The sequence below is a fragment of the Geotrypetes seraphini genome, chromosome 6 (assembly GCF_902459505.1).
Source record: "Geotrypetes seraphini chromosome 6, aGeoSer1.1, whole genome shotgun sequence".
Classification (NCBI taxonomy): domain Eukaryota; kingdom Metazoa; phylum Chordata; class Amphibia; order Gymnophiona; family Dermophiidae; genus Geotrypetes; species Geotrypetes seraphini.
Genome location: NC_047089.1, coordinates 191,005,287 through 191,031,994, shown reverse-complemented (window position 1 = coordinate 191,031,994; position 26,708 = coordinate 191,005,287). Strand labels below are relative to the sequence as shown.

General features: G+C 42.9%; 1 protein-coding gene across 2 annotated transcripts in view; it reads right to left on the bottom strand.

Moving 5' to 3' along the window:
* Positions 1-26,708, bottom strand: part of TACR1 (tachykinin receptor 1) — a 260,275-nt gene that overhangs the window by 26,408 nt on the left and 207,159 nt on the right. For both annotated transcript variants that reach the window (XM_033947638.1, XM_033947639.1), the window contains exons 4-5: positions 11,591-11,741; positions 3,970-4,166 (exon numbers count right to left, since the gene is read on the bottom strand). In XM_033947638.1, coding sequence (XP_033803529.1) covers positions 3,970-4,166; positions 11,591-11,741 — 348 coding nt within the window. The remainder of the gene's footprint in view (positions 1-3,969; positions 4,167-11,590; positions 11,742-26,708) is intronic.

Below are 26,708 nucleotides of genomic sequence, written 5' to 3'. Positions count from 1 at the left end.
ATATTTTTTCACTCAGAGAATAGTTAAGATCTGGAACGCACTGCCAGAGATTATGGTCAAAGCGGATAGCGTAGTTGGTTTTAAGAAAGGATTGGACATATTCCTGGAGGAAAAGTCCATAGTCTGTTATTAAGACATGGGGGAAGCCTCTGCTTGCCCTGGATCAGTAGTATGGAATATTGCTACTCCTTGGGTTTTGGCAAGGTACTAATGACCTGGATTGGCCTCCGTGAGAATGGGCTACTGGGCTTGATGGACCATTGGTCTGATCCAGTAAGACTATTCTTATGCTCTTAATTCCTGATCCAATCTGTAACTTTGGAGCCCATCCCGAGGGCACATCATTTATTTATTTGATGCCTGTGTAGAACACTGTCAAAGGCTTTACTAAAATCTAAATATACCACATTTAGCGTTCGCTCTCTATCCAAATCTGTGGTCACCCAGTCAAAGAAATTGATCAGATTTCTCTGACAAGAGCTGCCGCTAGTGAATCCATGTTGCCTCGAGTCCTGTAATCCACTGAATTCCAGAAACTGTACTATTCTCTGTTTTTAAAAGCATTTTCATTAATTTACTCACCACAAAAGTCAGACTCACCAGCCTGTAGTTCTCTACTTCTTCCTTACTTCCACTTTTGTGTATAGGGACCACATTCGCCTTTCTCCAATCCTCTGGTACCACTCCCGACTCTAGAGAAGCATTGAAAAGGTCAGCCAGCAGAGCGGCCAGAACTTCCCTGTGTTCCCTCAGTACTCTCAGATGTACACCCTCTGGCCCCATCACTTTATCCACCTTTAGTTTAGCAAGTTCCTCACAAACACAATCCTCTGAAAATCAATCAGGGTTTGCCACACCTCCAGCCCTATCTTGTTTTCTGCGGTCCCATTCCCAGCACTTCAGCTGTAAACATAGAACAGAAATATTTGTTAAGCAATTTAGCCTTTTTATTATCAGCTTCTAAATATTCCTCCCCTTCACATTTGAGCCTCAAAATGCCACTTTTGCACTTCTTCCTATCACTAATATATCTAAATAATGTTTTGTCCTCCCATTTTACCATGTCTGATATTTTTTTCTTCCATTTGCATCTTTGCTTTCCTGACTATTCAAGCAACCTCTCTTAACTTTTCCAGATATTTTTGCCTGTCTTCTTCTTAGTTTATGAAAGCTAATCTCGTTTTCCTTACCTTCTCTGCTACTACTTTAGAGAACCAAAGTAGACTTATTTTTCTCTTACTTTTATTATATGTTAGCATGTAATGAATATGCATACATGTATATTTTATAAATTACACAACTATATGGGAGCTCTAGCTATGCAATCCAAAAAATAGCAGAGCAATCCAGGTCTTCAAACCAAAGGGAATTTAATATCAACCATACAAATAGACCAATGTCGTGACATGACTTGGCTTGACACAGGCCATGTTTTGGCTAAAAAGCCTGCCTCAGGAGTCCTAATCTCATAAGTGAATCAATTCACATGTGGTGATAAAACATGTACAATAAAGAATAAAGCATGACCGCAGCACCTACTCTACAAGTACATGTATATACTTTTAAACATGATCTAATTTTATAAGGGGCTGTTTACATGTGATTAAATCAGCATTTCATGTATTAAAACAATTTATAAAACTTCTGTATACCATGTATGTGTCTAGTGTAAGTATGAGTGAAGCAGACCATTCTACCCCGTTCCAATAAATCACCAAGACCAGTTACTGAAGGATCCATTTATGATAATTATTAAATCTATTCTTTTCCACTTGAAGGATTCTACTATGTTGGAATACAACAATTGATGGAATTTGATGTGTCTATATGCTAAATATGAAAAAATGTTTGCAGTTAAATGTGGCAATGTGAAGAGATTTGACCGAATATGGGAACCTTTGCTTAAATTCTGTAATTAATGTACCATATTTTTCAGACCATAAGATGCACTTTTTCCACCCCCAAAAACGGGGTGGAAAAGGGTGTATGTCTTATGGACTGAATACACCGCGTTCCCCCCCCCCCCCTCTGTACCTTTTTAAAGTAGCAGTGGTCCAGCGGTCACCTGCTGGACAGCTGCTTCTTTGCCGAATGATGCACAATGCCTGGTCCTGTGCCGCTCTGTGATTGACTGCGTTTGGGTGTGATTGGCTTTGATTGGGTGGTTTAACGGCAGTGGCGCATGCAAACCTTCCCTGCTCCCACCCCTCCAGCATTTGTAATTTTTGTATGTGACTGTGCCCGCATTGCGGGGGAACCAGCAGTGGCTATGAGCACGCTGGACACCTGGAAGCCCAGGCACCTTAGGCCCCACCTGTGGGCGGGACTTTGGGACGGCTGGGCCAATCCGGCCCCATTCTGCCGTTGGCTGCCTGCCGGACAGGCGGGTTTGGCACCCGTCTGTCTGGCCAACTTGAAAAAAGGTACAGGGAAGGGGGGGGGGGGGTGGAGGTGTCGTGGGGTCAGCCGGGGGGTTGCGGGTCAGCTGGGGGGGGGCGATCGGGGGTTCTGGAGGGGCGGTCATTAGGGGGAGGGGGGTTGCATCGAGGGCAGGAGGGCCTGGGATCCCTCCTGCCCGTAATGTAGTGCGGGGTGGGGGTAGGGGTCGCCGGGGTCAGGAGGGCTTGGGCTCCCTCCTGGCCCAATCGAGATGTGGGGGGAGTGGTCGCCGGGGCCAGGTGGGCTTGGGCTCCCTCCTGGCCCGATCGAGACGTGGGGGGGAGTGATCGCTGGGGCCAGAAGGGCTTGGTCTCCCTCCTGGCCTGATTGAGACATGGGGGGGGGGGGTGGTCGCTGGGGCCAGGAGAGCTTGGGCTCCCTCCTGGCCCAATCCAGTCACGGGGAGGGGGGTGTCGCTGGGGCCAGGAGAGCTTGGGCTCTCTCCTTGCCTGATGTTAATTGGCGGGGCAAGAGGGCTTGGGCTCCCTCTTGCCCCGATATCATCGGGGAGTCGGCGGGGCAAGAGGGCTTGGGCTCCCTCTTGCCCTGATGTTGTCGGGAGGGGAGGGCGGGGTCGGGGTTCGACATGGCAGGAGGGCTTGGGCACCCTCCTGCCTGGATGGTTGTGGGGGGGGGTGGATTCTGTAACCGGTGTTGTTTTTGATAGACACCGGTTGCAGAATCCAGCTTTTAGGCGAAGGACTGGCTCCTCCTTCGCCTAAAAGCCCTTCTGTTGGACGTTTGGGGCTTAGGCGTTTCTTTGTTTCATTATAGCTAAAAAGTGTAGACGTCGTGTAGGTGTACTTGTAGACGTAGTGGAGATTGGGCGTTTAGGCAGAGGAAGGCCATAATTAAAACAAGGCCATTTGTTTTGGTTATGGACACTTTCCCTGCTTCTGCATTGAACGTTTAAGGACTTAGGCCAAAAGGGGACTTAGATGCTTTTTTTGATTATGCCCCTCCACGTCTGTACTTTGTTTATTCCACTCAATCTGTAACATCTTTAATCATTGTAAATCGCATAGAACTTCACGGTCCTGCGGTATATAAATTGTTATTATTATTATTATATATATACATACTTAATGTATATTATGCATTTATTTAAAATCTAATAAAATATTTATTGGAGAAAGCAGAGATAAGATAATGGACCCCGACAAAGATGAAACTGAGTCCCAGAAGTAAATGGCAATTACAATATTTATTTCTTGAAAAGCTCAGATACATGGTTCTGTGCTGAGTCTTCTATCTGAGCTATTCAACAAATATGGTGATGGTCATTTATCTGTAGGACTCGTGTCATCTTTTTTAGACGTCCATTGTCTACTTCCTACTTTCTGTGATTGATTTTTATAAAGTTACCTCAACATGACTTTAACTGTAAAAGAGGAAAGGTTTGTTATGAAGCAGAATATCACATCACTCATATTCAGAGTTACTTTTTAGCCCTACAGGGGCCTCAGACCACATCAGATTTTGACTTCCACAGTTTTTCTGTAATTAGATTTACACATGACAGACACTCACCTGTCATTAAGACAGCAATAGATAATGGGATTGTACATCGTAGAACTCATTGCCAGCAACATAATTGCCAGGTAAATCTGCTGGATGATTTTTAGCTGATATAACGATGGGTGGAAGTGCTGCAGGAGGAAGTAGATATGGAAGGGAAGCCAGCAAACTGCGAACGTACAGACAACAACGATCATCATCTTCACAACCTGTATTAGGAGAAACCAATCACAACCTTAAGGGCAAGTTGGACAGATGCAAGGCTCCACTGTACACATCTGGAGAGATGATGCCATATTTTATTAGTAAGCAATAAAATAGTGGCAGGCAACATAAACAAATACCATTTTTAAATGCTTGTACTGATGAGCACCTCAGATAATAATTTTATCAATGAGAAAGATAACATAGCTGATTATTATATGAATTCAGGGCTGCAGCAGCTTTCCATTGGCTCTGGACATTGTTCAAGGATTGTCAGATTTCTCTAGTTATAAGGGAAAATATGCTATTTTTTGACCAAATTTATGACTGCTTTTCTATTGCCCCTGAAAATATCTGAATTCCAGTATATTTTAGTGTTAACTAGATATATATTAAAGGCAGTTTTATAACTTGGTGCCTAAGGCATGCATATGTTATAGAATAATATGGGTCTCATTTTGAAAAAATACAGATGTTTAAAAAATGGCATAAACTGGCACTTGGACATCTTGATTGAGAAAACACCCAAGTGCTGATTTTCAAAACTGACTTTCTGGACATCCAGCTATGTCTCCCAGCCACTCTGCATCCAAAATTCAAGGGACATGTATTGGAGGTATATTATGGGTGGGCTTTGGGCATGCTTATACTTGAATATCTTGCAGTGATAATCAAACCTTTCCCAAGACGTCCATGATGGAACTTAAACCGTTCGGAACTAAACCTGTTTTCAAAATGTCTAAAAGCTAAAAAGGAACCCAAACTGATCAAATGGCCACTGGAGGAATTATGCAATTATGCCCTCACACTCTCCCAGTGGTCATTGACTCCCTCCCACCCTCCAAAAATCTGAATGAAACAGTACATACCTGTCTCTAGGAAAGTAGCACCTGGTATGGGAAATCCTAGTACAGCATCACACAAGTGTCTTAAGTAGCCTGATGAGTGGGCTAGTGAGCCATAGAGAAGAGGACTCAGGCGCATAAGTCACTCTAACCACTACATTTATGGTGGAAAGAGTGAGCCTACCAAACCCCATCAAAACCCTACTACATTCCCATATAGGTGCTACCTGCAGCCATAAAGGCTATTGGGAGGGTAGACAAGTAGGTTATAGTAGGCTTGGGGGGGGGAGTTTTGGAGGGCTCACTATAAGGGGGTTATGGTGAGATGTACTTCTGGCACCCTTTATGTGAAGTTCACAGCAGTGCCCTCTAAAGTGTCCCACTGCTCTGTGTGGCCAGTCCATTACCATGCTGGCCCCTCCCATGTCCAAATAGTCTGCATTTGGACATTTTGAACTTGGACATTTTTGTGGTCAAAAATGCCCAAAAATGTTAGGCATCCTATAGGTGATTTTTGAGGAAAAAAAAAAAAAATTGAACGTCTAGCGGTTTCAAAACTGGACATTTTCAGGATTCGGATTTTGGATGTTCTTCTCAGGATGCCCAAAGTCAGACTTAAACACACTATCATAAATGGCTCTCCCCATATCAGAGGTGCAAATAAATGTTATTCTCATTACACTTATTCAAATGCTCGAATAAGTGTAATGAACTGTGTATTGAAGTGGAACTAATTCCATGTAGCGGACCACACCTTGAAGCAGCAATTGGCAAAACATGGTGCACATTGGTGTTTGGTCCTGCATATTAAGATAAAGTTGTGTGTTACAGTTTACAGGATATATAAATGAAAAGTATTTTAGTATTTTATACGTATGGGCCCAGATTCTATAAACAGCACCTGAAGTTAAGTGCCTAGATCGGCGTGCCTAGCCAATCTAGGTGCCTAATTGATTCCCCCTTTTATAAAGCCACAATAGCAGCTGCCACTGTGGTAACTGCCCCAAAGTCCATAGGGATTTAAAGTGCTTCGGGGGTTTTGCCGCATGGCAGTCGCTAGCGAAGCTTTGTAAAAGAGGGGGTTAATTTTTCAATTATCCTTTATCAGCACCATTAATTGAAAGTACCATTAAAAAACAATCAAAAAACAATTGGTAGTTTTAGAATTGACCCTAAGTGCATGCCTTTGTAGCACTTACATCTTTGTATCCACAAAAAAGACCTGCTCTCAGATTCCAGTATTGCTCACAGCACTCCACATTAGTATTTAATATTATATAAACAATGAAGGTGAATTATCAGTTTCTGGGGAATAACCTTTTTGAATTACTCTTAGGTTTTCACCTGGATATATCCCACAGATAGCGTGCACCAAAAGGTGCACTATGGGCATTACCCCAAAACATTATATATTTTTACTGTCATTTATATATATCTATATCTATATCTATCTATATATATCTATACATATATATATCTATATCTATATATCTATTAGTCAAAAAGTGCTCTGTGCAGAACAAAAACTTTCAAAACATTCAATATAAATGTCACTATTGTTCCCTCAGTGAGAAAAAAAAATCAATTTTAAAAGTTGCAACCATCAATCAAAGGATGCATTAACTTATCTGGAGATGATCGCAGCTGTCCATTTAAGATAGGATGCCTTAGCTGAATGCCCAGCTGCGATCATCTCCAGATAAGTTAATGCATCCTTTGATTGATGGTTGCAACTTTTAAAATTGATTTTTTTCTCACTGAGGGAACAATAGTGACATTTATATTGAATGTTTTGAAAGTTTTTGTACTGCACAGAGCACTATTAAAAATGATGGTGAAAATATATGATGTTTTGGGGTAATGCCCATAGTGCACTTTCTGGTGCACGTTATCTGTGGGATATACCCGGGTGAAAATTTAAGAGCAATTCAAAAAGGTTATTCCCCAGAAACTGACAATTCACCTTCATTGTTTATATAATACTAGTGTTTAAGCCTGTTACTTTAATGGGTGCTAGAATAGATGTGTAGACTTTTAGCACAATGGGGCGCTGAGGTGTTTCTTTCTTTCTTTCTTTTTATCTCTCTCCCTGGCCCCCCTGTCTGTCTGTCTCTGTCTTTCTTTCTGTCTGTCTGTCTGTCTCCCTGGCCCCCTGTCTGTCTGTCTTTCTGTCTCTCTCCCTGCCTCACTATCTGTCTGTCTTTCTTTCTGGCTGTCTCTCTACCTGCCCCACTGGCTGGCTGTCTTTCTTTCTTTCTGTCTCCCCTGCTCTGCAAGGATTTAATTTACTTTCCAGTTGGTTGGGAGGGAGGATTCGGCTTGTTTTGCGTTTTCCAGCTGTGGCAATTGCGGAGGTAGATAGGATGCGTCCCCGAGATGCAGGCAAGATGTCTGATTGAAGCTCTCCTTCCTTTTTCCTCCGGCTCCTTGGCTTTCTGGGCAAGTGAATCCAGTCACAACGCCCGTTCCGACCACCTCTGTCTCTCCACTTCTTCACACCAGGATTCTCCCCCCCCCCCCCCTTGCGCGCGCTCTCTCACTCAAACTGTGACAGTTTCTGTCAACTTCAACCTCACTGAGCTGATCTCATTCACCTCTGCTCCTGGACCATTCTGACTCCCTCTGCCACTTTCAAACGGAGGCGGTCTGTTCCCTCAGAACATGACCAGTTCTCCTTCCAGACGGTCATGCCCAAGTTCCGACCACGGCTGTCTCTCCCTTCCTTCACCCTCGCCTTTCGCTCTCAGAAGGCACGGCAGTGTACTGCGCAAGCGGAGGCACGGACGCACAGAGTTTGAAGTGCGCATGCGCTCTTATTATTGATAAAATCATTTTCCCTACCTTTTTTGTCTGGTGACTTTATTTTTCTGTGCTTTTAACTATGTTTCCAGGGCCTCCTGCATACTTCTCCTCTGGTCCTCTTTCCCTCCTCCATCTTCTCCCTTCCTTTCACCTTCCCCCTGTCCAGCAGTACCCCTTCCCTGCTCCCCTTGTCCAGGAGCAGCCCTTCTCCCTTCCCTGTTCCCCCTGTCCAGCATCCACTAGCTTTAGTTTAGCTTTAGCCGCAGTTTCATCAGGCAGCCTCAGGGCTTTTGCTAGGCTGGCCCACCTCGCATCATCGAAGTGGGCCGGCCTAGCAAAGGCCCCACGTCTGCTTGATGAAAACGCGTCTGCTGCCCCTGCTTGTCTAGGGGTGAGAAGAAGAGGAGTAGGCATGAAATCAGCTGAAGCAGGCACGGGTGATCAGCGGCAGAAGGCGAACTATTCTACTGCGCATGTGCGGCACGGAGGCACTGAGTTTCAAGTGCACATGCGCACTAAGGGTTTTGTTATAGTTGATTATTAAATACTAACATGGAGTGCTGTGAGCAATACTGGAATCTGGGGGCAGGTCTTTTGTGTGGATATTTTGATGTTTATGATCACTTCCAACATTCATTAAAGGTTTGTAATAATTTGGACCTAGATCTTTGTGCCATTATATTTTTAAACTTACATTCTTGCACCAAATCTCCATGATAAAAAGCTAATTAAACTAAATTAATTCATTTACTTGAAGTTTCACAAAGTGGAAAGGGAATGGTTTTGTGTTTAAAATTCTGTATGGTGTTGCCCCAGAATATCATAAGGCATTTTATACCCCTGTATCTCCTACCGAGACAATTACATTTGAGCCAAGAAATATAGCTTAAACCACCAACAATTAACCCCCTCTTCTACGAAACCACGCTAGCAGTTTCTAGAGGGGGAGTCGCGCTGCTCCCGACGCTCATAGGAACTCAATGAGCGTTGGGAGCAGCATGGGCCATTCATTCGTGGCTCTCTGTGCTAAAAAATGCTAGCACGGTTTCATAAAAGAGGGGGTAAGTTATGTTATCTAGCAGTGACATGGAATAAAACAATTACAGGTAGGGGACCAGAAGCTTGGAAAACCTTAGAACAGGGGTTCCCAAAAGGTCGATCGCGATCAATCAGTAGATCGCAAAGGCAACACGAATTGATCGCTTTGAGTTGCCTTTGTGTTCTGCTCTCCCTGCTTCCCCGACACCAGGCCAGCCACGTACAAACACTGGGCCCACAGCCTTCCCCCCCAAAGTCAATTCTGATGTCGAAGAAGAAGTTCCGGGCCAGCCATTCGCTGCCTGGCTGGCCCGGAACTTCCTCTTCGACATCAAAATTGACGTGAGGGAAGGCTTGTGGGCCCGGCGCTTGTACACACCTGGCCAGGCATTGAGGAAGCAGGGAGAAATTGGCGGCGGTGGCTTGGGGAGGGGGAGAGAAAGACAGATAGACAGAAAGAAAGGTGAGCAGGGAGAGAGAAAGAAATACAGAAAGAAAGGGGGACAGAGAGAAAGACAGAACAAAAAGGGGGGAAGGAAGAGAGAGAAAGAAAGAAAAAAAGGGTAGGGGTAGGGAGGGAGGAAGAAAAAGTTGGACTCATGGAGGGACAGAGAGAGATGTTGGTTTGGGAAATGGAATGAAATCTGGAGGAGAGGAAGCATTCAGGAGGCAGAAAGAAAGGCAGAAAGAAAGAAATATTGGATTTACAATCAGAAGAAAGAAGTGCAACCAGAGACTCATGAAATCACCACACAGCAAAGGTAGGAAAAATGATTTTATTTTAAATTTAGTGATCAAAATGTGTCCTATTTGAGAATTTTTATCTGCTGTCTATATTTTGCACTATGGCCCCCTTTTACTAAACCATGGTAGTGGTTTTCAGCGCAGGGAGCCTATGAGTGTTGGGAGCAGTGCGTGGTATTCAGCGCAGCTCCCTGTGCTAAAAACTGCTATCTCAGTTTAGTAAAAGGGGAGGGGGTATATTTGTCTATGTTTGTATAGTTGTTACTGAGGTGACATTGCATATTTTAAAGTCATCTGCCCTGACCTCTTTGAATCCCTCCACCCCCGAATATAAATGATAATTAACATTTTCTCTGCGTACAGTGTGCTTTGTGTTTTTAAAAATTTTATTGTTGGTAGATTATTTTGACTTGGTCATTTTAAAAGTAGCTCGCAAGCCAAAAAAGTGTAGGCACCCCTGCCTTAGAACAAAGTAAGAGGAACAGAAACCCCACGTAAAAACCAATAAAGATATCAAGTGGGGAGTGGGATAGAACACATCAACCTTGAGAAAAACAATGTTTTATTTCTATAAACACAAAAAAATACAGGAATACATGTATAAAAAGTCCTATGAACGTGTATCTTTTCAACATTAAAACATCACGTTCATAGGACTTTTTATACATGTGTTCCTGTATGTTTTTTGAATTTATAGATGTGTTCTATACCACTCCCCGCTTGGAATATCTTACCAGAGAATTTGAAGTCCACTGATACAGGTGCCCTTTTACGAAGCTGTGGTAAGCACAAATGCAAGCTTACTGTAGCATAAAAGGGCTTACTTTAGGGTGCACTGAGGCATCCTGCAGTAATTTTGGGATATGTGTGTGCTACCCACTGGTGAAGAGTAGGCATATGGGCATTGCCATGTGCTAACCAATTAGTGCAGGTTTAGCGTGTGAGTCCCTACCGCTTACAAAATATGGCCACATGCTAAATGGGAAAATTAATGGCCATTATAGGAAAAACTGGGAAATCTACCATTTTATCCCTACAGTAAAAATGGCCTTAGCACGTGGGAATGTCCTCCATAAAGGTGCACTAAGGCCACTTTTTACCACTTTGATAAAATGGCCCCACAGAGATTACAGATGCTGTTTGATAACTTGGTACTTTCAAAAGTACTTTTATTAGGACCATAGGATATTGGATAAATAAATATTGTAAGATAGCATAGGTTAATTGTAACCATATTTTTAACGTCATTGAACTTGAACTTTATTAGTAAAATGAACTACAAATGTTTCTTAAATTAAATAAAATTAAAAGTTATTTAAACTCCATCCTGGCTTTCATCGGGACCCAGTGGAGCTGAATCAAATATGGAGCTTCATGTATTGCTTAGAATATGAAGCCTGTGAAATTGCTTGTATAATAGTCCGCTGAAATAAAATTAGCTTAATAAAACAGTAGAATTAAATCTGAGAGGTCATTTACCAATTTTAAATCTGGTCTGAAGGCCTCTCTTTTCTCTTTAGCTCTAGAGTGATACTGTCAGCATATGGAGAATTTTTGTGGTTGTTCATTTTAAGGTGTGTGTGCTCATTTTAAGGTTTCCCTACCCATTTTTTCCTTTTTTGATTGTTTGTGTTGCATGACTGCTTATATCTGTATATTTTATGGAGTTCCTTTTCTTTTTTCGATTGTTGATTTGTAGAAAGGGGATTATATTAAATTCAATCAACATAAACATCATTTGTTGGAGTTGACACCTGTACTAAATTCTTTGACTGTTTAAAGATTTATTATTTCCATAACCCATACGGCTCCTTTTACGAAGGTGTGCTAGTGTTTTTAGCACATGCACTGATAAACTACTGCCTGCTCAAGAGGAGGCGGTAGCAGCTAGCACGCACTATTCCATGCATTAAGGCCCTAACGCGCCTTCATAAAAGGAGCCCTTAGTGTCTCTACTTAATATTAATGAACTGTGATAACTGAACAAGGGCTTCACTTACTTTGCGCTTAGCTGTTACTTGCTCATGATAGCGATCGGAGGAGTCTCCAGGGATCTCACTTGCCCATAGGGTGATGCCAACCACAGTGTAGGCACAACCTATCACCAAAAGTGGCAGGAAGTAGATCAGCACTGTCACACATATCTGATACCTGGAATAGGGCATAATGTTATTTTAGTTACAAGTTGTTTGACACCAGATTGTGTTTAAAATCAGCTGCTGGGAGAAGTCATATGAGTTAGCATTAGGACAGCAAGACCCTCACTGCATATTTAAAGTATGCATATGGAAGAAGTTCGTAGATCATACCAAAGTAGTTGCAATATTTTTTTTTATTATCATTTTAAAATGTTTTTATACACTGACAACTGATAACTGTTGGAGTGCGACATGAAAACTCTCCATTAATCTCATGCTGGGAGCCCCGACCCAGAAGAAAAGTTGGAACACGGCATGTCGGTGGAGGCGCACCCGGGATTTATCTATAAGCTAAGTCTTATTTATAATATTATCTATATAAGTTCACATAGGTGATGTGGTTGCACAACTAATGTAAAAAGGATCCGGTAAAGAAAGCGGCTCATAAGTTTATAAGGAAGAAGAGCCTACTGAGGATTCTACATAAAAGGCTTCATAAATGGTGATTAATGAAATAGCATATATAAAAAAAAATAGTAAAAAAATTATTCTATACTGGGCTGTGATGTGCTGTATTAATTCTATACTTTCCCAGTTGAACATTAGACAATACACACTGACAGTCATTTCAACCAGAATTCATCTTTGATAAAATATTTTGTCCAAATGTGGCCTATGGGGACACTTTTGTCAGATGTTTGCATTTTTGCACTTTAGGATAGTGTTAGGGTTTTACATATAACAATTTAAATACTGGCTGATGATCCACTAACGCTAGTTTGTTGATTGCCGAATATATACTGTAGACCTGTGAATTAAATTGTTGACCACAACATTCAGACTTGCCACATGCATCCAGGGCTGGCATTGGGGGGCTTGGGGGGCAAACAGAGCATCTGCCCTGAACTTCACAGCTCTGTGGGCTTCCATGGTCTGGCATCTTTTCTTCTTCTTCCTACCCTGGTATGATATATCCCTCCATTTGCTTCATCTTCCTAGTCTACCTCAATGTGCATTTTGCTTCAAATTGGTTGCTGGTGAAAAGCCGGCTGCTTAGCCCTTCACGAAATGACCTCGGAGCCAACACAATTGCTGTTTCATATAATTATTTAAGTTTAATGAATAATAAAGCAAAGGCAGCATACGGGAAATGCATCATAAGAATATACAGAAATTGTGGAAGCAAAGGAGACAAGAAAATGCTAGCAATCTTGGCAGGTCTCAGTTTGCTCTGCCCATTGCCTCATTAGCTAGCTTTTTTTTATACCTTTACATGAAATATTACTTTAGCTATTCAGATTGGTTGTTATACAAATAACTTTGAATCGTAACAAGGCTACTTGGTGTCAAACATGACTTCCCTATTTCCCATGACAGTGTATTCAGTACTAAGGGCAAGATGCCTTGAGCATGTGCCCCCTCCCTCCTTCATTGACCTGTCCTTCTTCTGTTTCAGCTTGATTGTAGTTGTCAGCAGTTTCAGAGTGCAATATATGTCATGTTGAACTGTTATTATGTCTTTGCTTGTGACCCATGTACTTCATGGAAATTCTCTTAATAGATTGCTGGTAATTGTCAGCATTAGCAAATATTGTCAGCCTCAGCATCTGGGTCAAAGATGAAGTCTTTTTTTTTTCTTTTTTTTTGAAGAAGTGTTTTTGTTTTTTTTTTTTTGCAGAATCCATCTTCAAGTTTGGCCTGTTTTATTGTACTTCAGGTATTGCAGTCCTTATACAGTCAGCACTATTTTTGTTAACTTAGATGCCTGGGGTCTCATGAGGATAAGGGGGTTCTCTCTCAGTGAGGGGTTCTCTCTCACTGGTGTGGCAGTGATTTTGATAAATTGCCTGCAGCCTTCCTTCTTCCACATTATACCCCCTCCCCCAGTTTCTGCTTGGGTGAAATGTAGCAGAAGAAAACTCTCTAAAAAGGCTGCAGGCAATGTATTAGAACTGTTATTGTGTTGAGGTAGATCGGGCAGGTGAGGGGAAGGAGAGAAGGCACCGAACCATGAGGCCCCCTTGAGATGTTGTAAGGCAGAGAGGGGAGGATGAGAGAGAGAGGGGGGGATGCTGAACCAGGGGTTGGGGTGAAAACTGGATGAAGAAATGATGGGCCAGGAATACAGGGAAGAGGAAAAATAAAAATGGCATCCAATGGGATGGAGGGAGGGAAGGGAAGGAGAGAGATGGTGGATCTGGGGGTGGAAGGGAGGGATGCTGAAGCAAGAGGGGATATTGGACTCAGGTATGGAAGAAAGGGAGGGAGGAGACTGTGAGAAATGTTGGACCTGGAGGTGGAAGGAAGAGAGCAAGGGAGAGATTTTGAACAATGGAAAGGAGGGAAGGAATAAAGGAAAGCGATCCTGGATTATGGTGGAGGGAGGGAATAACAGCAGGAAAGAGAGAGGGAATGATGTTGGAGCATAGTAGGGAGAGACAGCGGAAAAAATAATTGATCAATGGATGGGGTCATGAAGGAAGAGAGATGAGACAGAAAGATGCTGGGGTGGGGGAAGAGAGAGGGAAAGAGAAAAGAGATGTTGATCTACAAGAGGGGAGGGAGGGAGAAAGGGAAGAGATACTGGAAATTGTGGAACCAAGTGGGAAAGCGGGGGGAGGGGGGTAACAAGGAAATGATAAGAGGAGAATGGTGAGTATAGAGATAGAAATGTGGTAACAGGGAATGGATGAAAGATGGAAGGGAATAGGAGGTGAGAGAAGGGGTAAAATGGGAAAGCTAAGGGTGAGAGAAGGAGATTTAAAGTTGATAGCAAGTAAAAAGTAAAAAGAAAAAGGATGAGACAGAAGATGAAATCTGAATGGACATAGAGAGAAAGAGAAAAAGAAAAAGTCAAAATGAGAGAGGGGTAGGGGGGAATGTTGGACTAGGGGTGGGGGTGGAGTGGGGGGTGAAAGAGTGGAGGGACTGGAGGAAAAAAATGATGACAAGTGCAGTAAAGGAATGGAACAAGAAAAAAGAAAGAGAAAAGATCCATTGTTCTGTATTTGGTAAATGTCTGTGTCTTGTGTCATTTAAAGTTGTTTTATATGTAGTAGTAATGGCAGGTGGGGAGCCTGAGGGGCAGAGAGGGGAGAGGATTAGGGGCCCCTCCTCAATTTATGCCCTCGTCTCCAGAAAGTCTAACACTTGCTTGCATGTAAAGCAACAATTTCTCTTCCCTTTGTTTTGTTCTGGGAAGTTTTGTCATAGGAAAAACACTCTTCTTTCTATCAATTTCTGGATGTCAGGGGTTAGATGATCATTGCTCCAAAACAGTGCCTGACTGATGTTTTCTGGCAGATGATTTTCACACAGTGCCATTGTACATAGTGTAAGAGATTCATTTAGGTGGAACTATGTACTAAGATTTTGGTTAATACTGAAATTAAGGTATTGGGTGTAATACTTGATTCTAGCCTGTCTTTCTTTCCTCATATCTCAGCAGTAGTGCACAGGTGTTTTTTAAGCTATGACAGATTCATTTAATTAAATGTCTATTTGAAAAATTGAATGAATTACACTGCATTAGTATTGTAATTTGCTATTTAGGGGTCTCTGTCAAAGTGAACTTAGACGGTTCCAGTTGGTGTAGAACATAGCAGTGAAATTGCTTGCTGCAGCAAGGAAATACAATTAATCACCCCCTTTTCACAAGTGGAATATTGGCTGCTGATCAGATTTCACTTAAAATTTAAGATATTTGTTCTGGTATATAAAACTCTACATACCTTAATTCATGCTTTTGTACTATCTAAATTGGATTACGGCAATTTAGTATACGCAGGAATAACAGCAGGGCAATTAAAGCGCTTACAAACAGTACAAAATGCTGCGATTCGGTTGTTAGGCCATGCACATATTTGTGATCATGTGACTCCTTTGTATTTGAAATTCCACTGGTTACCAATGGAATTTAGGTTACAATTTAAGATTTTGATATTGGCACATAGAGCATTATTTGAGTTACAGCCATTATATCTTTTGATTATGCACGTGTCCTGCACATATCCTGTGTTTTATGTTGTTTATTGTGCTCCAATGGATTTCCCTAATCAAGTTAAATAAATCTGAACCAGATCCCAAACTTAGGTGTCAATTCTGTAAACTGGCACCAAGATTTAAGTGCCCCAGTACCATATGCCAAGTGCCAAGATGCCGCTATAGAACACTAGCCTAAGTCAGCACTGGTCTGTCTAAAGGAAGGTGCCAAGTTACACCAAACAAAGGCAATTTTAACTGTTGGTGCTTAAGTGTGCCCTGAGGTGTGGGTAAATTATAGTATTCTATATATTACATGCATATGTCAGAGACATGTCCATCACCTACCCATACCATACCCAAGCCCCCTGGCATTAACATGCTAAGTAATTTGGGAATGGATTGTACAGAATAGTATTTAGCACTTAACACACATAAATGTCCATTAGTTAGGCATACTTTATAGAATTGCCCTATAAATGCATATATCTTCTCAATGGGGGAATACATTATTTAAACAAAACATAGCAAAAGAGAATATAAAGAATATATGTATATGGATTGTTGTGTCATAGGAAGCCAGCAGCGGGATACAAGGAATCAAAAAAAGAGAGTTCTGTGAAACATTTGCCCTGATGCAGCAGGATTAAAAGAATATCTGCGAAATGCTGGCTGCGTCGGCATTAAACGCAGTGGTGGAGGACCCTGAACACAAGAGACACACAGACAGTAATGGCAGATGATTCACAAAGGAGCTAACTGAAAACACAAGGATGATTGGATACAAAATACTCAAGATAAGTCCAGTTGATTACTCCGATATGATAGACAAACTTTGAAATTGTGACAAACTGCTGGTGATTTGGGGTCATGATTGTTCCTAAGGCTGAATGAAGAAATATTTGATTGAAATAAGATATATAGTAGGAGAGAAAATTTTAGAAAAATAGAAGAGAAAAAAAGAGAAAAAAGATGAAAAACTTAATACTGGGGTTTTTTTGCCTATGACTGTATGAGGAGTGGAGTGAGTGATCACATTTAGAACCCTGATTGGGTAAATGGCTCCAGATTCTGAGGCTTTTTTCCCCCATTAGATCTTCTAAAATTATGTTCTAAGAATAGGTTCTAGAAAAATAAGCTCTAAAATAACTATTCGTTAAACCACTATCAGCCTTGGGACATTGCAACTGAATAGTGGTTGATTGATACCTAAAATAATTGTGTGATAGGAAAAGTCATAAAATTAGCTGTAAGGACTTGATTTTTCACAGAAGACAGGGGCGTAAGAGAGGCAGATGATCTGTGACGATTCAGGTGTAGAACAAAGAGCAGACCAAACGAGTATATGGAGCAAAAAATAAATTTAATGCCACATGTGCCTGACGTTGCCACGTTTCTCTCGAGGGCTGCATCAGAGGCATAGTTCTATATACGCATGATTTCCCCATTCATGAATTGTTTATTTTTATATATTGCCCATTTTGTTTTAAGTAAAATTCAAATGTTTTCAGCCATTTAAGTATATGATTTTATTGTTGATTTAGTTATGATTTTATTTGTAGTTTTGCCTCTGATGCATCCCTCGAGAGAAACGTGGCAATGTCAGGCACATGTGTCATTAAATTTCTTTTTACTCCATATACTCATTTGGTCTGCTCTTTGTTCTATATATTTTTCACAGAAGACATGGTCAAACTGGTTAGGTACTTAAGAGGTTCTGTTGGTAAAGTAGACTTCATAGAGGGTAAAGGGAAAGAGGAAACCACAGAACAGTTGGGGGGGAGGGCATTAAAATGATTAGATCTGGAAATATTAGCAAAGGAAATAGAAAAGCTGAGCATGGAGAGAACTTGACCACCACAGTTTCATCCTCTGTGCCAAAGATGGCACATGTTGAGAAATGAGACTTCATAATTATTGGCCTGTGTTTGTTATTTGTTAGGTTTCTGAAATGCTTCACATGTAGCTCTCTCTTAAAACCATTTCTTTTGTCATTCTGTATTATTATGATGGGATGCTCCTACGCTTGAATGATAGCCTTGGAGAAACTCTATGGATACCATGTCATGAATCATTGCCCTGTGAACAAAACTGAACCAGAATAATTTACTACTGACCCAGGTTAATCATTTCTGGCATTTGACCATTCGAGTGTATTGTGGCTTAGAACTGCTAATTATAATCTGGATGAAGATCATTTTGTGTAGGCTTGAACTATTGTTGAGACTGAAGTTTATGTGATAAATTCTATAGCTGTATAATAGCTGATGATTTAGTCTTGAAACAATTAAGAAATGTGTTTTTAAAACATTTTTTCCTATGCTTTCTCCCCTCCCAGCGGCTCTCCTTACTTACAAGCGCAGCGATTCAGGAAGGAAGCCTTGGAGCTTTTGCTGAGTTGGGCTGCCTCTGATGATGCAACTTCCACTTTCCTCAGAGGCGGTGCGACCCAACAAAGGACCTGAGGCTGCCTTACTGAATCGCAGCGCTAGCAAGTAAGGAGAGTTGCTGGGAGGGGAGAAAGCTGCTGGGCATGGTGAAAAAAAAAGGGACAGCTGCTACTGGACCTGGAGAGGGAGAAGGAGAGATGCTGCTGGGAGGGGAGGAGGGAAAGGACTCTGGGAAGCTGCTGGGCAAGGGGAAAAAGGGACAGCTGCTACTGGACCTGGATTGGGATAAGGAGAGATGCTGCTGGGAGGGGAGGAGGGAAAGGAGTACGGGAAGCTGCTGGGCAAGGAGGAAAAAAAGGACATCTGCTACTGGACCTGGAGGGAGGGCGAAGGAGAGATGCTGCTGGGAGAGGAGGAGGGAAAGGAAAGGGAAGAGAGTTACTGCTGGACAGGGGGAGGAGGGAAGGGAGAAGAAAAAAGGAAGGAAACAGCTGGCAGGGAGATTAGAGGAGGGGAAGGGGAGAGACAGGAATGAGATGGGAAGGGGAGTCAGCAGAGAAATTGAGAGGGACAAAGATGCTAGATCTGGTGTAGGAGAGATAAAAATGAAGAGAGCAGTGAAGCTGGAATGAATCGTGTAAAAAGGAGAGAGGGGCATAGGCTGGATAGAAAGGGGAAAGGGGCATAGAAAAAAGACAAATACCATATGGAAGGGGGAGAGGTCAGACAGTAGATGGAAGGGGCAGATGCTGGATTGAAAAGACAGAGAGGGCAGACGCTGGAAGGAAGAGAGTGAAAAGACGATGGAAGCAGAAACCAGAGACAACAAAAGGTAGAAACAAATAATTTTATTTCTATTTTGTGATTAGAATATATCAGATTTAAAATATATATCCTGCTAGAGCTGGTGTTAGTCATAACTAGGGACTGCAAAGTCCAGGCAGTGGCTTAGGGCTCTCTCTGACCAGGGGGGCAGTTGCCCTAGTTGCACTCCCCTAACCCTATTCCTGCTATGTGTGACTGCGGTATTCTGTTAGCATGATATTTCTGTGTAGAATTCTGTAATAATTTGGCTTATTCAGTTTTCTTGATAGTAGAGGGGATATATGTGAAGGGGAGGGGAGACAGGGGTTTTGTTGATCCTTGCTCTGTATTATTTGTATTTATAAAATGACAATTGTACAGAATATTGTTTCTTTTTATACTTTAATAAAATACATTCAGTATAAAATCAAAACTGAGGCTTGTGCGGATGGGATCAGATGGTTTGCGAGGATGGAGCTCATGGAGACTGGGTGGAAATGGGGTTTTTAAATTTCAGTCCTAGTAGTTTGCCGGTCCACAAAATAATTTTTTTTTTCCCCACCGGTCCATAGGTGTAAAAAAGTTGAAGAACACTGGTCTAGAGATAAGGCTTGTCTATGTTCAGTCTCCAAGAGCTGCAAACATGACAGATTTTCAGGATATCTCTAATGAATATTTATGAGAGATTTGCATGCCTACTACCTCTATTGTATGCAAATATGAATATTTGTTAAGGGTAAATTGAAAATCTGGCCTGTTTGAGGCCCTCATGAACTGTACTTGGACAAGCCTGATTTAGAGTAATAGTACTCGGTACCTAAATAGTTCCTTGTGTAGCTCCCAGACCAGTGGTAGCTCCTGACCACTCCCATTTGTTGAGGACTGCCAATGGTCAAAATTTCAGGCTACCCCTAATGAATATGTATGAGACAGACTTACATATAATGGAAGTAGTAGGCATGCAAATATCTCTCATGCATTTTCATTAGGGGTAGCCTGTAAATCTGATCCTTTGGCAGCCCTTGAGAACTGAAACTGAATACCAACATCCTAGACCAGGCTTGCCCCAGTTCAGTCCTTGAGGACCACAGATTTTCTTGATATCCTTAATGAATATTCAAAAGTAGATTAGTCACCCACTACCTCTACTGTATCCAAATATATTTCATGTACTTTCATCTATACAAGGCACATAAGTCGAGGGAGAATGTACCTGATGTGGGGAAAAGAAGGGAGGTGGAACAAGGGGGGGGGGTGTTTGGGGAAAAGAAAAGAGAGAGAGAGAGAAAGATAGAGCGCAGGTGGGTATGTAAAAAGAGCATGATTGCAGTTGGGACAGGGACTTAGGATCTTATTCTCTCATTCAAGACTCCCCTACTCTTCCCCTTTCCTCATCCTCCATCTTAGTCTTCCCCTGTGGAATCTATTTTCCCCACCTTATTCCTGTTCCTCCTTCTTTCTCTTCTCCCCATTCTTCTCCCTTTCTTCTCCCTATCTCCTCACCATCCCTGAGATTACATCTATTCCTTAATACCTGATATTCCATACCCATCCCATAAAACTCCAAAAAGTACACAATAAATTATTCATTACAAAGTAAGTTTGAAAAATTGTTTTTATTCTGCAAAACATATGTACGTTGATTCATATGCAAAATAGTAACATAGTAACATAATAAATGATGGCAGATAAAGACCTGAATGGTCCATCCAGTCTGTCCATTAGTTATTCTCATTAAAAATACTTGATTAAATTAACTTGTCTCTTCTTTGATATTTCTGGGCCATAGACTAAAGTCCACCTTTTATTGTCCTAGGCTCCAAATGCTGAACTTGCTATCTAAGCTTACTCCAGCCAGCCTACCCAACCATCCCGCTGTTTGGAGGATATCTACTGTAAAGTCTGGCCAGTAACGTCTTCATGTTCCAAGTTAGTAGAGTTCCCATTGATGCCCTCGCCAACCCATCCTACACCGAATCACCACATATGGGATACAAACTGTACAAGTCTGTCCAATACTGGCCTTAGTTCATTCAAAATGCCACAATTGCCATATTAACACTGCAGAATTTGCAAACTTTTGCTGCAGAATCTACTTCTGAAACTAGAGGCTATGATTTAGGTGATTTGGTTAGTCTGTGGCTAGAAATATATCAGTCAATCTTCAAAGTGATTTAACTAGCCAGAAACAGCTTCTGGCTGGCTAAATCACTTGTATGGGGGGGGGGGGAGGGCTACCCGCTGATATTCAGCAGACGTTAAAGCAGTTAGTGTCACTGAATATCATCACAGATTGCTAAACTAAAATATGGCTTTTTTGTGGCAGTCTGGGGGTGGAGTTGGCACTTGTATGGTTAAGTGTCAATATTCAGCACTAAAACGCCTAAGTTAAGCAGCAAAATCAGATCACAAAATACTCAGTCCTACCGTAAGTGCTGAATACTGCACTTAACCACATAAGAGATAGTCAGCTGCATATAGCTGGATATTCAACACCAGTGTATGGATATGGCCTGGCATTGAATAACCGGGGATAATGCCGTTAGCTGCTTAAAAAAACGTTCACTACCACCAGCTGAATATCTACCCCATAGTTACTTTGCTGCTTCCTGTATTCCACAAATGCCTGCTTGGGATATATTGTAACAGTGCTTGTGCCTTGTTATTTCATACACCATTGTGGCTGCAGACTAGTGCTGCCTGATTCAGGAAAAAATATTTCGTTTCGATTCGATTCATCCATCTTCTCCCCATCTCTCCCTCTCCAGTCCACCAATTCCCCAAGCCCATCCCCCCTCTCCATGATCGCGCCCAAGTCCATCTCCCCCTCCAACATCCATCTTCCCCCTCACCAAGTTCCTCTCTCCAATCCATCTTCTCCCCATCTCTCCTTCTCCAGTCCACCAACTCCAACAAGTCCCTCTCCCCCCAGCTCTGACTCCCAACAAAGAAGCCCAGTATTTGGCTGACACAGGGCAACACTCGTGCATTGTGGCACCTACCAAAAGCTCTGGGCACTTCGCACAGTGGAAAAATGCTTTTACCGTGAACTGCAGAAGACGCAGCCTGGCAAAAGCCAAGCGAGAAGCGTCTCCGCATCACTTTCAATGTGCTCGCACCACTCCTTGCGAGCCCCCGTGCACCCTCACATCGCCCGGTGCTCACAGGTGCACAGGGCTCTGGCTGTCATGTGGTGGCCAATGAAAGGCCAGCCTCTGGCATGGCCTGGGAGAGCAGGTGTGCACCACTGAGCAGTAGCAGCAGGAACGGTGCATGCAGGTGGTAGATCAGGGGAATTTGCCGGGCTCCGGGGGAAGCATGAGCGTACATGCAGGAAGATGAGTCGCAGGCATCTGTTGCCAGCCAACCAATTAAAAATCACCTTGCTGCCGCCAATCTGCACGCAGAGGTCCGCTTGGCTTTCCCTCTGCCACAGGAGTCCTTGCTTCTGATGTAACTTCTGGTTTCGCAAAATTGGAAGTTACATTAGAAGGAAGGATTCCAGTGGTAAAGGGAAAGCTCGAATTGATCTCTAGCAAGGGGGCCAACGAATCGGTGAGTTCAATTTTTTTTGCAAAAACAAATCGATTCGAATCGATTCACCCGAAGTGAATCGGTGAATTGATTCAAACTGCGAATCGGGCAGCACTACTGCAGACTCCCACACAGCTTGCCCTAACACTAGGTTGGGTTTCTTCTAATGCAGGCTGTTTCACAGGTTTGGCAGTTCTGTAGTAAGGATACCAACTATTCCATTCAGTGGCATAGTAGAGGTAGGAGACATCTGAGGCAATGGTGCTCCCCCACCCTCTTCTCCACCCCCGCTCCCCCACCATGTGCACACCTTACCTCACCCCCATACTTCTTTAACTCTTTGCTAGTGCATGCAGCATTTCCAACCTGCTGCTGACGCTGGCCTCGGCTCTCCCTCTGATGTTACTTCCTGGTCTCCTGGTCCCCTGACCAGGAAATGACATTGGAGAGAAAGAGCCTAGACCAGTGCAATCAGCAGGTTGGAGATGCTGCATGCACCGGCAAAGAGCCAAAGAGGTACAAGGGTGGGAGGGCAGAGAGATGCCAGCACCCCTAATACAGTGCCCCAGGCGGTCCACCTCCTTCCCCCCTTATTATGCTACTGTTTCCACTTACCCGTTAGGCAACACTGACTGTAGAAAGCTAATTTCAACCACGCATGGAAACACTGCTATGGAATTAGTCCAAACCTCATCTCATTCCCCTCCCTTGCCCAAACCTTTTGCTCTTTGAACCCAGCACTAGAGGTTTATTTATAGTCACCAATTAATCTAGGTTAAGATTCTGCATTAAACTAATGTGGAGCTGGAACTGAAATTTTAGATCAAACCTTGGAAGTCATACACTCAGCCCAAACCTGAAAACTATTCCTTACCATTTGCCAAGCTCTTACTCCTGACACTACAGTCTCTGAATGTGTAAAGCAGTCACTTATCTGGTTTTTGTCTGTTTCTTTTATAGAGTCCCTTCTCCTTACTTGACATTGTGGCCCTTGAGTCTTCCAGTTTAATTTTTCTTGTTCTTCTTCTGTATTCCTACTCTTTAATAGATTAAAAAGGCAAAACCCTAACTTTCTTTTCTGTCCTATAGCAGAATGACATTTAGATGCTGAACACTCTGCTAACAACTTTTGGAACTCTGGCTATGAAAAATAAAAGATAATTTTATTCCCTTTCTAAATTTTTGCCCTACTCTTTTACTGGGAGCTATCAATGGTCCTTTATTCCTAATGAAGAGATTTTTCTCAAAATTTGCAGGCATTTACATTTATTCCTACTAATCACTCAGGCAGCTCAGCTCTTAAAGTTGACTGACTTTAGAACCTGTCAGCTACCCTGTCAGACAGTATTGACTGCACAGAGCTGGGTTTGATGGCCCAATCAATCTTTAAGACTTAGTTCCTATACAGCTTGATTCAAACACAGCGATCAGCATATTACCCCAAAGAGTAAGATTTATGGGTAATATGCCAGAAGTATAAATGTACAAATATTTTACATGTAAGAAAAGCTTCACAAATGGAAAATCAAAATATTAAGCTTTCTTTGATGTTTCTGACAGAATACAGGCAGAGTAGAGCATTGTTGAGTTTTCAAAGGAATTTGTCCAATTAGAAGTAGTTAGCTAGGTAAATTCTCCAGAATGAACAAGTTCCTTCACTTACACACACAGTTACATTTATAGTATACTAGCGGACATCTCCACTCTAGCCCAAATGTATGAGATTCTGTCTCCACCAGAAACAAAGATACATACAGTACAGTACATACATGCGCACACACATATAATAAACACATGTATACTTTTATTCTTCAGATATGAGTTGCATGTGCATGCACTTTTCAGACAAGAAACACACCCAGAAGCTATTGGGCTCATTTTCAAAAAAGAAAAATTTCCTAAAATTGACATAAAGGGGCAAGATGAACATTTTTCTTGCCAAACTCTTCTAATTCATTGTTTTTGAAATCTATATTCTAAACATATATCTATGCTGTTGATCTTTTGTCTAAATCTTGAGGGGGCATTTTAGAGGCATGGTATGGGTGGAACTAGGGTGGGCTTATGACATTTTTTCAGCCATAATCAAATATGTAAGAACACATCCAGGGCACAGTTTTGATGTCTGGAGCTAGACCTGTTTTAATAACAGTTAAGTACCAAAAAGGCACCCAAATTGACCAGATGAACATTGGAAGGATGCAAGCATGAGACTCCCATACTCCCCCAGTGGACACTGACCCCCCTCCCATCCCCAAATATGGTAATGAAACAGTACATACTGTGACATTCCCATCCCCAAGGATGACCCTGTCAAGGTTAGGATAGGGGTTAAGCCAACTCCCCTAGCCAGGAATCCAGACAGGTAGAGCCTCAGAGATTGTAGAGGACAGAGCTGCCTATCCCGAGGACAATGAATCTGATGCAGACCTAGTTCCCTTTTCCGAGCCAGAGCCTGTCAGAAAAACAAACTCCCTTAGGAAATACAACCAGCTCCCAGGGTGTAATATTACCACTGAACTGAGAGGGAGCCAGAGAGCCTCCAAAGCAGTACCTCAGCCACATAAGAGTGGGAGTGGCTCTTCTCCATTAAAGCAGCTCTCAGAGTCTGAGAGGGACAGCTCAGGAGGGGCTGGCAGAAAGAATTCTCCTGGCCAGGCAAGGGCAAGCTCCAAACCCAGAACCAATGGATTGGGAAAGTCCTGTAACACAGGACATGGCAGAGCAAGAGGTTCCAGAGGAACAAATGGAAGTAAGAGTTTGTAATGCCTGGAGTGGAATCCCTGGAACCCATGGATGTGAGTGTGGCAGTTTCCTGCCCATGAATTATTCTTTTGTGTTAAGGAAGTTTTCCTTAAAGAGTATTGTTGGGACTATTTCTTGGAAGAAGGACCTGGCAAAGAATGTTTTGAAAAGTGTTTTTTTTTTTTTGTTGCACAGCTATAAGCAAGTATTGGACTTGTGTCTAGTCCTGATTGAGCTACTCTGCACTAGTGCTGCCCGATTCACGGGACAGCAGCAGTGGAAACAGCTCAAAGCACTTCAGTGCAAAGAGCTATAATCGCGATCTTCGGCTGAAGCTGTAAGGTACACGGTTCGGGGAGGCCAGGGGGAACACGGAGGCTTTCCCGGAGGGGTGCGCAGTCTTTCAGGGGGCAGTCTTTCAGGGGGGGCCAGTCCTTCAGGGGGTGGGACAGGCCTTGGGGGGTGCAGGCCTACAAGGGGTGAACAGGCCTTTAACGGGGAACAGGCCTTTAAGGGGGGGACAGGCCTTCAAAGGGGGGGACAGGCAGGCTTGGGGGGCAGTCCTTAAGGGGTGGGGCAGACCTTGGTGGGGTGCAGGCCTTCAAGGAGGGAACAGGTCTTTAAGGGGAACAGGCCTTTAAGGGGGGGACAGGCAAGGGATGGTGGCATAGGCCTTCAGGGAGGACAGGCAGGCCTTCAAGGGGGGACAGGCCTTCAGGGATAGGGGTACAGGCCTTCATGGGGGAGGTGCAGGCCTTCAGGGGGGACAGACCTTCAGGGGAGAGGGGCCCTGGTGTAGAAGTACACGGAGGGAGGGAAGGGGGGTCCAAAGAGATGTGCATATGCCAGACTTTGGGGGGGAAGAAATAATGGGTCTAAAAATAGAGGGGAGGGAGAGAGATGATGGACAATGGGATTTAGGGAGGGAAGGAACAGAAAGGGAGAGAAGTTGGATGCAAGGGATGATGTGGAGGGGGGATAGAGATACTGAATAGGAGGGTAGTTGGGAAAAGAAAGGGAGAGATGGTGGACCCTGGGGTGGTGGGGAAGGAGGAAGAGATGCTGGATGAAAGGGTAGTTAAGAAAAGGTGGATCTGTGGATGGAGACGAAAAAAAAAGAAAGATGCCAGACCTCCGGAGGAGGGAAGGGAAACGGAAGGGGAGGACAGAAATGGCAGATGGATGGTTAGAACGGAGAAAGAAGAAAGAAGAAGACCCTGGCAAGTAAGACAACCAGAGCCTGGGACTAACAAGATTTGAATAATGACCAGACAACAAAAGGTAGAAAAACTAATTTTATTTTCCATTTTGTAATTACAATATGTCAGATTTGAAACGTGCATCCTGCCAGAGCTGGTGTTAGACCGCAAACGTGAGCTAGGATTTAACAGAGAGAGGAAAAGTATTTTTTGTTTGTTTATTTTGTTTACACCACAGTGGCAAAGGGGGTGAAGAGGCTATAAAATAAACCCACCAGGATGTTTGAAAAAAAAAAAAAACCCCAATTAGGCAGGAAAATTGAATCA